Source organism: Cheilinus undulatus, linkage group 18 (assembly GCF_018320785.1).
Source record: "Cheilinus undulatus linkage group 18, ASM1832078v1, whole genome shotgun sequence".
NCBI classification, from domain to species: domain Eukaryota; kingdom Metazoa; phylum Chordata; class Actinopteri; order Labriformes; family Labridae; genus Cheilinus; species Cheilinus undulatus.
The window spans coordinates 37,805,940-37,824,999 of NC_054882.1; the positions used below are offsets into that span (position 1 = coordinate 37,805,940).

At 37.1% G+C, this 19,060-nt stretch overlaps 1 protein-coding gene and 1 non-coding gene across 2 annotated transcripts; one reads left to right on the forward strand and one right to left on the reverse strand.

The window, feature by feature from the left end:
* Nucleotides 1–210: 210 nt before the first annotated feature.
* trnag-ucc lies at nt 211–282 on the forward strand. Its single transcript has one exon. It is a non-coding gene; the product is annotated as a tRNA-Gly (tRNA).
* Nucleotides 283–9,677: 9,395 nt separating this feature from the next.
* On the reverse strand, nt 9,678–18,241 carry LOC121526295 (SRA stem-loop interacting RNA binding protein). The gene is made up of 4 exons (XM_041812817.1): nt 18,122–18,241; nt 12,174–12,232; nt 10,616–10,723; nt 9,678–10,152 (listed from the first exon to the last, which is right to left on the reverse strand). Exons 1-4 carry the CDS (start codon nt 18,186–18,188, stop codon nt 10,084–10,086), a joined length of 303 nt encoding a protein of 100 aa, XP_041668751.1. The 5' UTR covers nt 18,189–18,241; the 3' UTR covers nt 9,678–10,083.
* Between the last annotated feature and the right edge of the window lie 819 nt (nt 18,242–19,060).

A 19,060-nucleotide genomic window follows, 5' to 3' on the forward strand; every position in this document is an offset into this window, starting at 1 on the left:
TCCAGTGTGTCATCAGCATGGCTGTGTTACGGTGGTTGCTTCACACAGTAGTTTGTATATGATGCTCGTTGCCATGGTGCTAATCATGGAAATTTTTGGCACTGGCCATGGGAGCAGTAACAGCAGTTCCCAAGTGTTTTCATCTGTCAATCTTCCCCTCAGGTACGCTCCTCAATGGTTTGTGTGCAGTATGGTTTGGGGGCTCAACAAGCGATGGTGGTATAGTGGTAAGCATAGCTGCCTTCCAAGCAGTTGACCCGGGTTCGATTCCCGGCCATCGCAGATAGCGGGGCGCATTGTATGTAGCAAGCTCGAAAGATTTTCATCCTTTCGTGTCAGTGCAGCTGTGCCCTGCACTATACTGGAATGGCAATTCAGGGTCTGGCGTCTGCCACTCATTTTTCCATGCTTGCTTCATGACTTTGGAAGAGAACAAACTCACCATTGCATGGGCTTCCCCCGAGAGTTCTGGCAGATGAAAACTTTGCAGGGTCAAATTGCGTACCTCTGGACACTTGCCTCGTCACTCTGCTTTGCTTGCTTTCTTTCTGCCAATCTCTCGTAGCTCTCGTAATGTCCGATGATTATTTCATAGCGTGGTGAATGTGCAGGTCACAACTTGTCCACGAGAGCGTTTTGGAGTTGTTGGATTGTGTATTTGATGAGTTTGATGAGGGAAAGCCGGAATACCGTCTGCTTACATTGAGCAGACTTGGCAGCGGCAATCTAAAAATAGCTTGCACCGACAACCGAAGGTAACGAACCTATTACTGACTATAGGAATTATGGCAATGGGCGAATTTGCCAAAATGTTGAAGTATCCCTTTAAAAATCTTCAACAATCCACCAGAAACATGAGCAACACTGAAGACCACAATGTAAAGGAGATGAAGAGGCGTGGTCATGACTAAAACTTAGCACTTTAAGGGCATTTCACTTAAATTTATTCACACATTCAACTATGCCTACAAATTAGTAGAATATACTTAGCATTTTATAGTAACTATAGTATCTAGGTTCAAGGCTGTGCTCTCCTACAACACCTGGAGGAAAAAAATTGCATAGTCTACCTTTAAGCATTTTTTAGGAATAGATTAAGAGAAGTGCCCTTTTTCTCACTGGAGCCCCTGCCCCCAAAAATGTCTTTGCACATCCCTGCTACAGTGTAATTTTAAAAATAGTCTTAGTTTTTAAGGGCACCTGGAGTCCCCCCTCAGTGTTCTCATGACCCCAAAGGGGGTCCCGACCCCAAGGTTACGCACCATTGCTCTACGGATATCACAGCCAGTCTCTCTGGCTGTCAGAGTGAATGATTACAAATCTGTGATCAGAGGCTGAACCATTTTTGCCACCGAGGAGAAAAATCCCCCAAATCAACCTCGGTACCTACCATTGCTTTTTAGTTCTTAATTTCTGCCGCTTTCAGCCCAGCAAAGGACAGTTTGTGATCTGGTTTAATTTATCCCACCAAAGTGCATCGAAGGCTGATGAAATCTTGCCACATAGGCGGGAGGGAGGACTTTGTTGTATGGCATGTATTGATAGGATAAAATGATAATGTGGGAGTGGAAATATAAATCGCGGGAAAAGCCATAAGATCAGACCGTAAAAGTTTAACAACTTTCGGACCAGCTGGCACGGAGGAGCTGGCAAAGAGGATCAAATTTTGACAAAGAATGGACAGAGACCGCGGAAGAATCATCGATACACTCCTGCAGGCGGTGGCTTTTCTCAGAAATGTCATCAGCCCTTTCGTACAGCTCGGCTATGAGGAGCATCATTTGGTTGTGATCATCCACATGAACAGTCAGAGGCTCGCCGTGGTACATGTAACCAGCTGCGTCAGCACACTGCTGACGGCACTGTTCCACATCCACGAGGCAGAACAGTGACAGCGGCGTGGGTGCTGCGCGAGGTGTGTGTGAACTGTTTCCTGATCATGGAGCTCTGGAGTCTACGGAAGAGTATTAGGGCCACTGAAAAAAAAAAATTTGAGACAATTTTTTTTTTTTCAATTGTGAGAAAAAAGTCAGAATTCTGAGATTAAAGTCAGAATTCTGAGATTAAAGTCAGAATTCCAAGAAAAAAAGTCAGAATTCTGAGATTACAGTCAGAATTCTGAGATTAAAGTCAGAATTCTGAGAAAAAAAGTCAGAATTCTGACTTTATTCTTCAAATGAAAAAAAAGTCTCAAATGTTTTTTTTCTCAGAATTCTGAGTTTAATCTAAGAATTCTGACTTTAAACTCAGAATTCTGACTTTAAACTCAGAATTCTGACTTTTTTCTTACAATTGAAAAAAAAAAAAATTTGTCTCAAAATTTTTTTTTCAGTGGCCCTAATACTCTTCTGTAGGGAGTTGAACCACAGACGAGGGGCACGTGTATTTTTTCAACAGTCAATATGAAGAGAAGTATGCTTGGAGGGAGAGGTAGGGTGGTGTTTTGCATTCACTTGAAAAAAAAAATCTCCTGTGTTTACAACATAATTATATCATAAAAACAGGATTTTTTATGTATTTATTTTTGATTTGCCTGTTTTTATGAGATACTATCTCATTAAAAAAGGAATTTAGCTATTTATTTTGAATGTTCCTGTTTTAACAAGATACTATCTCCTTAAAACAGGATTCCCCCTGACGCTCTCTTGCATGACTGGTTGCTGCATTTATCAGCCAGTAGAGGTGCGGGGTCAATACTGATAAGTAGGCTTTTTAATGTGTTCATTGTGCGGGGACAGCAGACGCCTGTCACGGGCTTTGTGCGTAATGCTAAGGGCAGGGACTGGCACAGCGACCAGCCCTATGCGGAACGGCCATGGCCTCCCAGAGAGGCCACAAGCTGACCAGCATGGGTGCACTGGTCCAGATGCCGGGATTTTGTGATTTTGTCAGCGTCTACACACAGTTAACCTGAAAGTTGTTGGTGATCAAATAATTTAAGTATTACTTTAAAAAACTAAGTTTTTTGCATTACTTCAATCATTTTGGTGTATTCTACTATTATAATGTGACTGTAGAGCAGGGGTCATCAAGTATCTGCACAAGGGCCAGATTTATTCTCAACAGACACCCTGGGGCCGGACAAAAATGAATGAAATATTTCGGCCTGATTGAAATATTATTGTAGTAGCATTTGTATTTTCTTTCAAAACGGAAGACATTTTGAGTCATTACCAGTGAGATCCTTATCTATCCCGCATTTATGAAACTTTTAACCCCTTTTTGATACTTTATGTCCATTTTTTTCCTCTTTTACCAATTTTGCAAGATTCTAACCCCCCTTAAACCACTTTCCCTGCATGTTTTTCCCACTCTTTTATCCATTTTGCCACTTTTAAACCTCTTTTCATGACATTTTTCAACAATTATTGCAAGTTTTAAATCAACGTTCGCCCTTTTTCACCCATTTTGCCACTCTTTAACTTCTTTTTGCAGCTTTGCCAGGATATTTCTGCTGTTTTTGCCACTTTTAACCCATTTTGATACTTTTTTGCCTCTTTAGCTCTTTTTTTTTTCAATTCTTTAGCCCATTTTAAACCACTTTGCATGTTTTATCCTCTTTCTGCTACTCTTTTATCATTTTTTGCCACTTTTCTTCTATTTTCCACTTTTTACCTCATTGTCATTGATTCTTTGCACTGTTTTTGCCACTTTTAACCCATTTTTAATACTTTTTGTCACTTTTTTCCTTTCACCAATTTTGCAAGATTTTAACCCCCTAACACCTTTTCCTGCATGTTTTGCCCACTTTTATCCATCTTTGCCACTTTTTAACCCATTTTCATTATTTTTTGCACTATTTTTGACACTTTTAACCCATTTTTGTTACCTTCGCCCCCTTTTTCCCCCCATTTTCATCACATTTTTCAACATTTTTTGACCCTTTGGGCCACTCCACAACCCATTTTACCATTTATCGCCCATTATTTTTGTAACACTTTTGCCAACCTTAACCCTTTTTTAAAATATATAACAAGTATGATTGAAAAGTATATTTATGTAAAAACAGATCAAATGTTAAGACATTCTAAAACTATTTCAATATTCATTGTTTGTGGGATGGATTTATCAGCTGCAGACATTTAAAGCCTAAGGATACTTGATGATCATGGCTGTAGAGTGATCTTGTTGTTTTGAGTTGAATAAACTTAAAATTTGTTAGACTTTTGCGCTGTTCTTTTATTGGCAGAAGGACAAAGAGAGGATTAGTTCAGCCTAAATGGTCATTGACCCAAAGTTTATTAACATATATCTTTAGTTACCAGACAACTTTGCTTTTCAATGAAAATTCTGTCCGACAGTAACTGCACTGAAGAAGAAAGAACTCCATGGCTGATGGTAACAGCTTCATCGATGAAAAATACACAGACTCAGCTCACACACGTCAAGAAACAGTTCACACACCACTGAAGAGAAAAATCCAGCACTGCATTTGTCACTTTAATGTTCATAATAAAAATATTTATAGGCTATTTGTGTTTTGTCTCATTGCTTCTTTTCAATCAGTTTTCACAGTGCTTATTTTTTATGTACACTAGTAGAATTTACCAACATCAGACATGCAGCTTTAAGATTTTCAACATAAAAGTTCATCCACACAAACCAGAGGCTGTGCACCAACGGGCTGCTGCACCTGGAATCTCTCTTTAAGTGACTGACTGGTTGGATACACTGAAGAAATATTATGACTAAGAGAAGAAAGGCTAGGACAAACAGCGGGAAGTGACATCTGCACACTCAGCAGGTTTACATTTTAATGAGAAGTGGGTCTGAAGCTGTGAGATTCAGAGGGAGGAGAACTTTAAACGCACAGTTCATTCCCACTTGTGATAAACGGGTATCAGGAAGTGTTTGCACTTGGTTTACTTTAACTCTAGAGCAGCTACTGACTATTTTAATGGTTGATAATTACAGCAACAATAATGTGATATTATTATTATTATTATTATCTTTATTATCATAATTACAGCTTTGTCTGACATGAGCAGCGAGATCCTGTGAGAGGACAATTCAGTCTCCTCAACATGAAACTCAGTGCAGCAGAAAAAGAACCAGAGTGCAGAGGAGGGAAAGCTCTCTGGCTGTAATGCAGGCAGGTCAGTCACACAGAGACTGAGGCAGATAGCTGTGTTCACCAAGAAAGGGTTAACATTAGGCTAAGGTCACACTGCAGGCCTTGATGCTCAATTCTGAGGAATAGGGCCACTGAAAAAAAAAATTTTGAGATGAAATTTTTTTTCATTTGTGAGAAAAAAGTCAGAATTCTGAGATTCTGACTTTAAACTCAGAATTCTGACCTTTTTTTTCTCACAAGTGAAAGAAAATTGTCTCAGTTTCTTTTTCAGTGGTCCTTACTATTCTGTACAGTTCTGATCGTCTCCAAGATCTGATTTTTTTGGTTGCCTGTTGAAATATAAAAACTAAATGTTCTACTTTGTCCTTTAAAATAAGACAACAAAGGTGCATATAGTGAAATTTTGTACATTTTGGGGGCTTCATGGTCTCTGTGTGTAGGGAGTAGGGAGTAGGTGCAGTGGCGTGCAAAGACTTTTGCAAGGGCAGGGGCGAAAAGAAAAAAAAGGGCACATACAGCGCGTTCTCACCACTGAAGAGGGCACTAAGTTTGGCGTGTTTTCGATGGCACTTTAGACATGTTTATATGTTATACAAATGGCACATTATATAGCCTTAACACAGACTAACTAGACAGACTACTCAAGTTAGTTTGTAGTTAGGATCAGCATCCACAAGAACTGTGTAGATTCAACGCTGGACTGTGAAGAACACACAGAAATAAATAAATCCCTAGGGGTCATTTTCAATTAAGTAGATGCCATTTCCTGTATTCTAGTGCATTTTAACACCATATTAGCACCAGATAATCCAAACTGGTTCTGTGAGATATAGTTCAGGGTCAATATAGATCAAAAAAGGGCCCAACATGAAAGTCATTGCAACAGTAATGTTTCATAGTATTTCTTGGTCCTAATGGACTTCTGGAGTTTAGTGTGTTTTTTTTTTTGGCCAAGAGGGCAGTTTAGTGTGTTTTGCAAATGAGAAGGGTACTTTAGCACTTCTTTTTTGCCACCCAAGTTGGCAGTTTATCATTTTTTAACCAGCCAAGGGGGCAGTTTAGTGTGTTTTTTCCACCCAAGAGGGCAGTTTAGTGTGTTTTGCCAACCAGGAGGGCACTTTAGCACACGTTTTGGCTCTCAAGGGCACTTCAGCTTGTGTTTTGGCTCCTAAGAGGGCACTTTAGCATGCGTTTTGGCTCTCGAGGGCACTTCAGCATGTGTTTTGGCTCCTAAGAGGGCACTTTAGCATGCATTTTGGCTCTAAAGAGGGCACTTTAGCACATGTTTTGGCTCTCGAGGGCACTTCAGCGTGTGTTTTGGCTCCCAAGAGGGCACTTTAGCACGCATTTTGGCTCCAAAGAGGGCACTTTAGCGCGCGTTTTTCAACAATTGGGTCATGGGGGGGGCAACCGCCCCCCCTCTGTGCACACCACTGAGTAGGGGTCAGCAGGATTTTGACGTTCATCTCATACAAAATGAAATAGTTTGGGAACAATGGTGAATTTAGATCATGTGTCCTCAGTGAGTATTATTGGGCTGCTTTGTTATGTGTTGTATGTTCACTTCTAATGTCATAATGAAGATGGCTGATAATCTTAATCCTAAAGCACCATACACATGAAAAACATCACATTTAGAGCATCCAGAGACAGCAAGAAGGTGTTGAATATGTTAAAATGTCAGTTGACAAAAGAATAAATAATGATATCAAAGAAAAGTAAAAGCTGGGGGAAGATTTTTAAATATCTCCCAAAGTGGATATTTTCATGCTCCAGTGAAGGCTTTCTCCAGAAATCAGGATGGTGTATAAAGTCATTGAATGGGCTCTATGCACGGCAGGGGGTGGTGTATTTCCGGTGGAAAATTAGGCCGCTTCACAACTTCCGCCCAACGATACGTGCTAAGCCAAAACTGAATCTAAACCCTCCTATACTGCCTTAATTTGTCCATTTCGTTTCTTTTTTTTTAATATCGATTGTTGTTTGTGTTTACTGTACCATCATCGCTTGGCATCCAAACATGCTAAAATGATGTTTCAAAAACAGGGTAAAAGCACTTCTGGACATTGTTGCATAATTTAACTCTTCATTGACAGTCAGCTCAGGTAACTAATGCAAACAGCAGGTAAACCGCAACAAATTTGCCACCATACACCTTTGTCTTCTCTCAAATGGAAGTGTAGGAGCAGTCTAATGCCAAATGCGGAAGCAGTTCATGCATAGAGCCCATTGACTTTTCAACATGATTTGTTGGTGTGAGAAAGCACTACTATGGCGCCCTCTGCTGGTGACAGGACGAGTACAACAAGAAAGCATGATTAGGAGGTAAAATCATTCAAGTCAAGTAGAAATAGTTTTGATATGGTCGTCATATTGAGGTGCAGATCACACATATTCACTACGTGGCAAAGTGGTGGATTTTTGCGACAGTTTGACTGGAATGATTCAGTGACTTACTGATTGACTGAGACTGATCAAGGTGGTCAGATTTGGTGTTGACTGGTGTATTGCAATACATTTAACTCATAATGACAAGGAATTCATTGTATTGAATGTGTATACACCCTATGAGTGTAATCAGAATGAGGATGAATATCTGTGTAAGCATGCTTTCATTGATTCTTTTATTCAAGAGAGTACTTCCACTAGTATATTTATTATTGGAGACGTGTTAATGAACCAAATGTTAACTTTGAGTGCCTTTTTTGTCATTTTTTTTGTTTTTCTTCACTTTAACACAATTTAAGATAGCCTCATCAACTCTCTCTCTCTCTCTCTCTCTCTCTGTATATATATATATATATATAATTGTCATATTTGAAAATTATTGTTGAGGCCTCTTTGAGGAATAAAGCTGAGAGCACCTTTGAAAATAAATGGCAGCCTTTTTCTTCTCTAGATTTAAATATTTCTATACATATAGTCTATAAATAAGTCTTAATGTAGCCTGACTTTAAACACAGAGAAAGAAAGTTGAAGTGAACGTCTTACAGGTGATCCACATACGTCCAAGCTCTCTTTAGGCTTATATCAAATGAAGTAGTGTGTCCTAAAGATGAATCAAGAAACTGACGATGGGGAGGATGCTGACGTGCATCCAGCTGTTTGTTGGGGAGGTGTAATGGAGCGATGGCTGTCAGTGTTTGGTTTGAACCCATGACAAGCAACTTTCACTTGATTCTGGATTAATTGAAGGTTGAGATGGTTTGAAAATGAAGGGATATGCTGTACTCAAAACGTTTTTTCTTTTTCTGCTGCACTCACCTCATAGAAACAATAATGAAAACACAGCTAAATGTGCACAACCCAACGATGGAAGCTTTCAATATTAATCTAAAATAGCGTTAAAATTAAGATTTCAAATTGAAAAATGTCATTATTGAGGGCTAAAAATTATTTAATAACCCCCTTGACCCTTTTACATTTAAATAGTTAACATGTACATTTAAATATGACTGTTTTACTACTGTATATATTTGGCTTTTGGCCCTGAAATGCCATATTTCTTGTGAATTTCCTATTTCAATAAAGCAAAAAAAATTTTTAAAAAACATCATTAAATATTTTCAAAATACAAATAAGAGTAAAATGTATAGCATAAGCAAAGTTGGAAACCACCTCATGAGTGCTGACCTACCTGAATGAATCTGTTCCTTTTGTTTTGAAATCGTAGATCTACAGAAGCCCTAAAGGGCCATGTATTTATATATATTATTTGCTCAGTTTTCCCCGTGATGACAGGATAAATCAACTCATTATCACAGAAAACAAATGTTATCCTGTGTTAACACAAAGATGAAGTCATTATCACGAGATAACAAAAATAAGTTGAGGTCACGAGAAAATGGAGCGAAATTATTTATTGCGGTGAAACTGCGTAAATAATATATGTGAATATATGCACCTTAAGGGCTTCCATATGAACCAGATCCATTAAACTCAGATTTTTACTTTTTGGCCAAACATCAGGGAGAAACCGACAACTTATTAAAGAAATTCAATGTCAATCAGCTGGGAGAAAACCTTATTTTTTCAAAAGAAAGAAGCATAATCTTAATTACTCAGATATTCAGTTTTATTTTTAACGTGTATGTTCTTGAAAACTTTGAATTTTGAGTTTTAAGTGTTCAGTTGTTCTCATGCTTTGGCTAATGTGATAATGCAGATACAAGGTTAAAGAAATGGTCAGATTACAGAAGATTGAGTTTCACAGTCAAAATGTTCCCTTTTTCTTCAGAGCGTTCACACCAAAGACAAAAATGGATGTTTAATTCAAACTTTAAGAAACTATTTTACTTATTTTGAAGGCGTATAGGAATTTAAGGTGAGCCACTAGTATACAGTGCTAGAATTTGTTGGCAGATAAACCCCCAACAGTCAGTCCTGTCAGAAAAAAACAGAAACCATAGAGAAGAGGGGAAATTAACAGATAATAATGGGAGTGAAGTATCTGCTCAAAAGCAGGCGTTTACTCCCCCCTGGAGCCAAAGCCTTTCTCTTACTAAGGCCAGTGACAGTGTCAGTCTGTTCTTTGGTTGAGTAAGTCCTCAACTAAAGCAGAAAACCTTGTGATGATTATAAGCAACTACCAAAACAGAGAACATCAGAATAAATCAACAATTTTATTGCCATAAACAAATTATGAAAACACTTGAAATTGTTGACAGTATGTGAGGGGATTGTACAGGAAGTACAGCATTATCAATGACAATAAATAAAGACATTTGCATTAACAATGCAGTAAAAAAAAAAAAAAAAAAAAAAAAAAAAGACAACATGCTCTGGCCCAAATTCAATGAATCAGCAGTAATATCTTCTGGTCTAACAAAGACTTAAGGATAGAAATTTAAGCACAACCCCATCCTGCGTTGGTCTAAAGTTTCTTAGTGACTCAAACAGAATCAGAAATATTTTACACATCGAGCAGTTGGTGAAGATGGAGAGAATCTGGGCTTGAGAAAACAACAAAGCATCTTTGTTATCTCGTCCATACACAGGTTAAAAGTCTTTCAGTCAATTTCACTGTCTTTGTTAGTCTTCTGCTCTGTGAACGGACGTCTGTTCCTTTGGACAAGGAGCTGAAATAAAAACAGAGTTAATTAGTTTACAACGCATCAATACATACAGTCCTGTGAAGATGAATTAGCCTCCTTCCTGATGTCTTATTTTATGCATATTTGTCACCATTAAATGTTTGAGATCAAACTAATATTAAAATTAGTTTGATCTCAAACATTTTATGCATATTTGTCACTATTAAATGTTTGAGATCAAACTAATTTTAATATTAGACAAAGATTACCTGAATGGTTATCTGAATCATTAAGGGAAAAAAGCCATCCTATGTAACCAAAGTAATTTCTGCTATTAAAAAGGAAGATAATGAAGAGAGGAAAAAATTAAAAAGGGGGGATGTCCTTGTGGTGTTATCTTTCACAGAAACATCAGAAATATGAGCTGCTGTTGTGTTTAGTGGCGCTGTGTGGATTTTAACTTCAGGAACCACAAGACGTTGATGTTTCGGATGAATTTGACATTTACCTTTGCTCCCTCCAGTACATGAGGCTCTTTCTGTAGAGCGTTGGTTAATCCTTCCTCTGTTGTAAATCCGATCCAGCCAAAACCTCTGTGGAAGCCTGTCTCTTTATCCTGACAGAAAAACAGACAAAAGAATTTTATTGTTACATATACTGACAGCACAGTCAATCATTGGCTAATAATAATGATCAGCTGGAAAGTTGCCATCATTAACCATGACATGTACTGTTAATTTAATGCACTTTCTGATTCAAACGGTACTTTAGAGTCCCTAAGAATATGGCAAAAAAAAAAAAACAGTGTAAAGGTGTCATTGTTTTATACCACTGAGCTGCTGCACCTGGACATAACACATTGACACATTGTTCATTTACTGCCACCCAACTTCAATGCCACAGCAACAGTAATCCAAACATTTCTTCAGCACAAATAAATCTATTAGTTATTTGTATTGGTGGTTCCTTTTCATGGAAACCAGAGCTCATTGGCTCTGACAAACATTTATTAGTAATCTCACTAAATACAAAATAAGAAATCCTATGGCTTTCTGGGAGTGAGTTGGCGGAACTGATATGTCGACTACCACCCTGAGCGTCCTCAGTGGGGTGGGGGGCTGCCGCTGCATGGCTGGGGGTCTGTGGGCCACTGCTGCCCGTCCCCCCTCACCTAGGTGACATCACCTACCCTCAGTCCTTTCTTGGCCCCAAAATTACATTAAAAAATCTCAATAAAAGAAGGAAAAAGTTAATGCAATTCAACACATCCGATGGCGGCTATTGGAGTGTGTATTTACATGGATGTATGGGTATATATATGTACGTGTGTGTTTGTATGTGTATACTGTAATATATGTTTTTATACAAGTATACAGGAGCATGCTTGAAGATGTATACATATGCCTGTATACATAATACCATTATTATGATTCACCTTATGAGTATTATGCAATTTATTATTTAATCTATTATCATTTTATGTCTACTATCATTGTTGTCATAATTATAATTTTTTTTATTGGTGCTGTTATTATTATCATTGTTTTTTTTTTTATTATAATTGTTATTATGATCATTATTAATGTTATTATTATTATTTCAATTTCTGATTTAATTGTCAGTCTAATTAGTCCCCCCTCTAATTAGGACAGCTACTCTTCCTTTGTTTCTCCTTTCCCCTTAACCTACAGTCTGAAATAATATATACTGTATAAGCCAGGACACCTTACAACACCACAAACTATCCAACACCAAGGCCATAATAATGTCTGTTATTTATTTTTCTTAATCAATTGATTTTGTTTGTTTGTTTGTGTGTGTTTGTTGTGTTTCCTTGTTATTGTTCCGTGTATTTTCACTTTATCACCAATTTTGAAAGAAAGAAGTAAACTCACTCCATAAAACTCAGTTCAGAAATGAAAATTAGAATCTAACCAGTGCAAACAGCATAACTGCATCACTGTACTGTCCATAGTGGGGTATGGCAGTGAAAAAGACTGTAACCTCCTCGACCAAACCTTTAAAACACAGTAGACAGATGGTCGGTAAAGCTGGTAAGAACTTACAAATGGAATAAGACACTTCTTTACTGGGCCGAACTGTCCAAAGTACTCCCTCATCTCCTCTGAAAAAGAACACACAAAACAACTTTAAATATTTGACTGAGAAGGAGTCGTCTTCTTGTGCAAGCCTTGTATGTAGGACATCACAATGCCGGCTCTTTAAACTTCAGTACGATAACAGTAAGAATCAAATAATGATACCTGTTTTCATACCACAGCAACAAAATAGAAACTGGAGCTCACTATTTCTGGTTTTTAATAACTCAAAAACTCCAGCACACTGTCTTATTTGTACAAAAGTATTAGCAATCTTCAAGTACAGAACTATTGCCACTGTTTTTGCACAACTTAGAGAGTGCTCTTTGTGTTTTTGTGGAGACTTTTTATTTTAAAAACATTACAGAAGGTCTTAAGGTTTTACAGAGCTTTCCATAGATATGAGCATCCAACTTTTAATGTCCTGTAATCTGATCAATTTTCAAGAAAAATGTGAAGGGCACTCAATTATATACAAGGAAAATATAGGTACTAACAGTAACTCAGAAAAAAACTTCAGCAACCTCCTGCATGATGCTCAGCTCACTCTGTCCCAAGATTTTTTTTCACATGGTTGTTCCATTGTGAGAACTGCTTTGAAAACTTTAACTAAATGTTTTTTTAAGTAGTTAATAAATGTTTTAATCCAAGATAAAGCTGTTGAAAATGTACAGGAAATAGTTAGTTGTAACTTTTTGTAATATAACTGGTATTTCATTCAGTCAATAATGGCATTAAAATAGCTGGCTGTAATTAGGTTACTATTTGGCTGAAGTACAGCTCACAGAAAGCCCTGATTTTATAAAGATCTGGTAGTTTTCAATGTTATTTATAATTTTTTTTTAAAGATGAATGATTACATCGTTTAAAATCTGTGGAATCTTAAAATATCAAACTGAAAACACTTTGAATAAAGACTGGCATAGTTACAAGGTAACAAATGATTAAGCATCTGCTAGTTCAACGGGAAACAACTGTCAAATTAACCTCTAGCTAACATTAGTTAACGTGCAGATGGCAAAGAAACTCCTTAGTTTAATGCTTCCCTTTAAAGTAGCAATAAATCAATCAAACTTTATGTATATAGCACTTTTCATACAAGACAATGTAGCACAAACTGAATTACAAACAGACAAGTAAATAAAAGAAGATAAAAAGAAATATGACTCAAACCCACTCTACCCAACCCTCTAACGCCCGCCCCACAATCCAAAAATACATCATAAATAAAAGACACTATAAGAACAGGAAGTGAGGGAATGCCATCTTAAAGGTTGAAAATGAGTAAACTCTAGAGGTTAGGTTTAAGTATAGAATAAAATATCATCAAATGAAATAAAAATAAATTAAAATTAAATTAAATGGGTGCTGTAATGACAATAAAACACGAAGAGGTAACTCAGGGTAATATGCTCAAATAAGAAAACAAAACACTTAAGAAGAACTTGTTGAAATATGATAAAAGAAGACGATAAACTCCTAAAAGATAATTCTAAAGTTAAAAAAGAACAAGATAAAACCAAGACAGATTAAGACAAGGACATTAAATTCAGGTCAAAGCCAGACTAAAAAGGTAGGTCTTGAGTTTGCTTTTAAAAACATTGCCATTAGGTGCACCCCTCAGGTCTTCAGCTGTTCCACAGACGGGGTCTGTAGTAATAAAAAAGTAGTCCTAACTTTGGGAACTGTTAATAGAGAACTTCCTGAAGACCTGACAGCTCTACTGGGCTCACAGGGTAAAAGTAAATCAGATAAATAAGAAGGGCCAAGACCATTAAGAGCTTTAAAATCCAATAAAAGAATCTTAAAATCTATTCTAAAACAAACAGGCGGCCAATGCAGAGACCTTAAATAAGTAATGTGATCTCTCTTTCTGGTCTTTGTCAGCATCCGTGCAGCTGAGTTTTGGAGCAGCTGAAGATGTGAGATATTCTTTTTAGGGAGACCAGAAAGAAGAGCATGACAAAAGTCATGCCTACAGGCAAGGTTATAATAGTTTTGCAAACATGCTTCATTTAGTTTAGTTTCTATTAGTTTTAATGTCAGTTTTAGTTTTTTCATATACATGTCAGGGCTAAGTGAACATCATACATTTTTAAAAGCATATTCAAACAGGCTACTCTTCACTTAGCATTTTATTCATTAAAAGATTATGCTTGAATATAACCCCAGACATAAAACTACCATTGTGCAAAGTCTTAACCAATCAGATCAGGCCGTTTTACACTCCCAAGACCTGGGTGTAGGTCCCAGTCAGTACGGTTGTGTCAAGGACTAAAACTAAGGATATTTTGTCTCCATTTTTATTTTACTTTAGTTAGTTTTGTGAGCACACTACAGTTTTAATTTTCTTTTTCTTTTTTTTGTAAAGTTTAGTTTTACTTCAGTTTTAGTTAACTAAAATAACCTTGCCTACAGGTGTTAAAAACATGAATTAATGTGAATTAATTAATCTATGGAGCACAAAGTGAGTATCTAAAGAATGAGTTATCATTAAGTGATTAATCAGCTCACGAATCAGAAAGATGACTGACTCAAATTAAGCAGCTGCTTTACAACATTTCATGAGGAGTTACTCATAATTTAGCCTACCGGTTAACTGATGGTTAACTGATGGTTAACTGATGGTTAACCAGCAGTTAGTGCCTCATTTATCATCTGATAATCACACAATGTAGACAACCATTCTCTACAAGCAGGGATGCACAGATACTGATAACAGTACAAGGCAGAGGTTTCCAAACTTTTTCCAGTGGGTGCCACATACAGAGATATATAAGGATGGCGGGGCCAGCTTCATATACCTCACCTCAATGTTAAAGTTTGTAAAACCAATCTAATGTATGTTAAGATATGCCCAGTAACTTGGTATGCTTAAATGGCTAGCTGATGGCTGACGTGGCAAGTAGCCGAGCATTTTAAGGATTTTGGGGAGGCCAGTCAGATTTCCTGGGGCCCTGGTCGGTTCTGGCTACCACTGGCTCCGCCCCTGGAACAATATTGGTGCTGCTATTTGCTGCTGTAATCCAAAAGGGCATTATAAATCAAGATATCTTTATTATTTTAGTTGCCAATATGCTTACTATTTATAGTGTTGTCTCAATTTAGTCCTGAGAAAACAACATAAAAACTTGTCAAAATGTTTGTTTACAGTATTAGCATCATAGCATGGTAGCACTGCCTTGTGCTGAATCTAAGAGGAATAATACAGTCTAGCACAAGCTTTATGCTCATATTTTGGACACCCTTGGTCAGTGGTGTGCAAAGACTTTTTCAAGGGCAGGGGTGAAAAAAAAAATGCACATACAGCGCGTTCTCACCACTGAAGAGGGCACTAAGTTTGGCGTGTTTTCAAGGGCACTTTAGCGTGTTGATATGTCATACAAATGGCACATTATATAGCCTTAACACAGACTAACTAGACAGACTACTCAAGTTAGTTTGTAGTTAGGATCAGCATCCACAAGAACTGTGTAGATTCAACGCTGGACTGTGAAGAACACACAGAAATAAATAAATAAATCCCTAGGGGTCCAGGGGTCTTCCCCCAGAACATTTTCAATTAAGTAGATGCCATTTCCTGTATTCTAGAGCATTTTAACACCATATTAGCACCAGATAATCCAAACTGGTTCTGTGAGATATAAGCTAGGACTGGCTCAATATAGATCAACAAAGGGCCCAACATAAAAGTCATTGCAACAGTAGTGTTTCATAGTATTTCTTAGTCCTAATGGTCTTCTGGAGTTTAGTGTGTTTTCTTCATCCAAGACGGCAGTTTAGTGTGTTTTACCAACCAGGAGGGCACTTTAGCACGCGTTTAGGCTCTCGAGGGCACTTTAGTGTGTGTTTTGGCTCCCAAGAGGGCACTGGTATAAGGTGACTAGGCCATACCAAGCCTAAGTACTCGTACTCTTAAAAAAAAAGATCGGATACTGTACTTAGTATCATATTAAAGGATAATTTTAGCCTCTCATTATGAAAGTAGGTAGTCAAAGTTGGGGCCATGTCTGCAGTTTATTGATATCAGAATGGGCTAAAATTAATAAGTAGACAGCAGCATATCAGATATAGTACAGACATGCATTTCGTGCATCTCTATTGTTAATATTTTCACATAAATGGGGATGGAACAAAAGTTGAACAGAAATAAACAACGCACTGTAAAAGTGCTATAATTTGGAGGGATGATGAGCAACTATGAAAATAACTTATTTTTTAACAACAGAGAGAAAATTAGAGCAAGTCATTCAGTTACTCTACGTTTCCTACAGCACCATTTGCTTGCCCTGTCTGGGATTAAAGCGTATCTTTACATCATGGGCAACGTTATTTTACACGCCTGGTGATTACCTGAACAGTGTTTGTTATGCTGGATGCTTTTAAGCAACAGGCCAGAATCCGCGCATGCGCGGGCGGGAGTGAATGACAGGCGCTGCAGTACAGGGAGTCTTCTCTTATTTCATCAGCAGTAAGGAGAGGCAGGCTGGTGATGCACAGGTCAAACCTCCAAGCCCTAGTCAATGAATAGAAAAGTTTTCTGACGCAGTATATTCTTTATTACATATTGGATCCCTCCCTGCTGTACACAGAGACATCACGCTGGTACCGTTTTGTGCTCCAGGTTCAGGATCAGCTCACCTGGCAGAGCCAGGCAGAACTTTATCAATGACGTTTTTATGTTGGGATTATTTTATTCATGGGACTGCAGAAAGTTTTTTTTTTTTGCTATTTTAGAGACAGCTGATTGAACGATCGGCGTGATGTCAGTGCAAATAATCAAAATATTAAAACGACTATTTAGTGTGAACTGTCATGGACTGAAATGAATATTTCGTTAGTTCGGTACTGATCACACACTGAAACAAATTTTCAAGTCCTTTATTTCCTGGCCTGAGTGATTAAATTCCTGAGCAGCATAAGAGTCACAAGCAAAATAAATAAACAAATAAATTATTTAATAAATAAAAAAAAATGATGCAGTCAACTGTGAGGCAGATTTTAGTTGAAACTGATGGCGAAGATTTCGACAACTTGAAGCAAAAAACAGTTTTCTGAACCAGAATGAAATAAGTCCACTATTGCAAATTGGACTACATATCTCTCTACATTATTGTGGATCTTTGTTCAAATTTGCAAATCTTTGCACACATTTCCAGATCTTTACACACATTTGCAGATCTGTAATCATATTTGCAGATATGTGCACGTATTTTCAAAAACAAATTTGTGGATTTGTTCACGCATTTTCAAATCTACCGACGCATTTTCAATTTCGTGCACAGATATTTGTACGCATTTGCAAATGTTTTAATAATAATAGCTCCCTAAGTATCAGCACTTTTTTTTTTTAACAATAAAAGCACTGGAAAAAAAGTAAATCTTTTCATTAATCTACTTAGGACTGGTTATAAATTTTAAAAAGACGTTCAAAACAAACAATTACTTTCACGAGACTATAATACTTAAGAGCATATCAATAAATATTATAAAATTAAAAAACTAAAGCTTAAACAGTTACAGTATTCTTAATTTCTCTAATTTGTACTCTGTGACTACCAAAAGCAAGTTCTGGAACTCATACTTGGTCTGAAATAATGTAGTTTATTTTAGGTTTGACTGCTTTGGAGAAGTTTTAGTTTGTGCAACCGTGATGAATAACAATTTAGGAGGCCACCTGACACTCCAACACCACGGTGAGGGATGCTCTGGATGTGTGTCAGAGGTTTCATTGTAGGAGTTTAAGGTAAATTTGTCTTTCAATGTCATTTGCCTCATCATGTGGTCTCCTCATGCAAAGGTTAACTGTGATGGAAAGGCTGAATAACTGTGTAAAAAATAAGCAAGCCACATCGACAGCAGACCTACCTGTTACTTAATATAAAGTATAATTAGTTATATGTTAATATACTTACTGCTCGCTACAGTCCATGGTACTTTAGACACGAAAATTTCAAACACTTTCTTCGTTTGAGCCGCCATGTTTCGCCTGCTCTGTAATTCCGCTCTGACCTATGACGTATTTTACGTAACGTAACTGTTTCTTCTTCTCCTCCTCTAAAAAAATCGTTATTAGTAAGTTCTCTGCAGTACTGCCCCCTCCTGGAGATAGAGAATACTATATTCTCCATTCCAAATCGTGCTGTTGAAAAGTAGTTTATATGCAGTTTCAAATTTATTTGATTAAAACTACGTGACATATAATTGATAAGCTTTTCCGAAAAACACAACAATATGCCAATTTCATATACCAAGATCTTTGTTTAACAAAACGTAAGGTTTTTTATTCAAGATGTGAATTTCAGGTTAAGAAAATTCCCATAGATTTTTTTCGACCAGCAAATCCTTCACTATTGGAAGATTATAATCACCCATAATATCTTGGTGAAGACTTGTAATAAGATACCCATATTTAAGCATGACTGGTTCAAGAAAGGTATTGTGTTGTCACTGCTTTGATTACTTTATACTTTATTCCAGACCCATTTTTCATTTTCTGAATCAATTAATTGACCCATAAATTTATACATGATAATCTTTCTTCGTACAGAAATGTGAAACATTATGGACACATTATTAGTAACAAACATGTGACTAGCACTTGTCCATCTAGGCAATTTCATAAATATTCTAAATGCGTCATTATAAGCTATCTGTAACTTCTTCATTTTTGCTTTACTGTAGTTACACCATAAACGAGCAGTTTACAGTGGAGTACAGAAGCTCTAAAACGCTCAATTTTGACATTGTCTGTACACATCTGAAATTTGCGTGCTAGCATATTAGCTAGTGCATACATTTTACAGCACTGATGCTGAACATCATCATCATCATCACACAAATCATTTGTAATG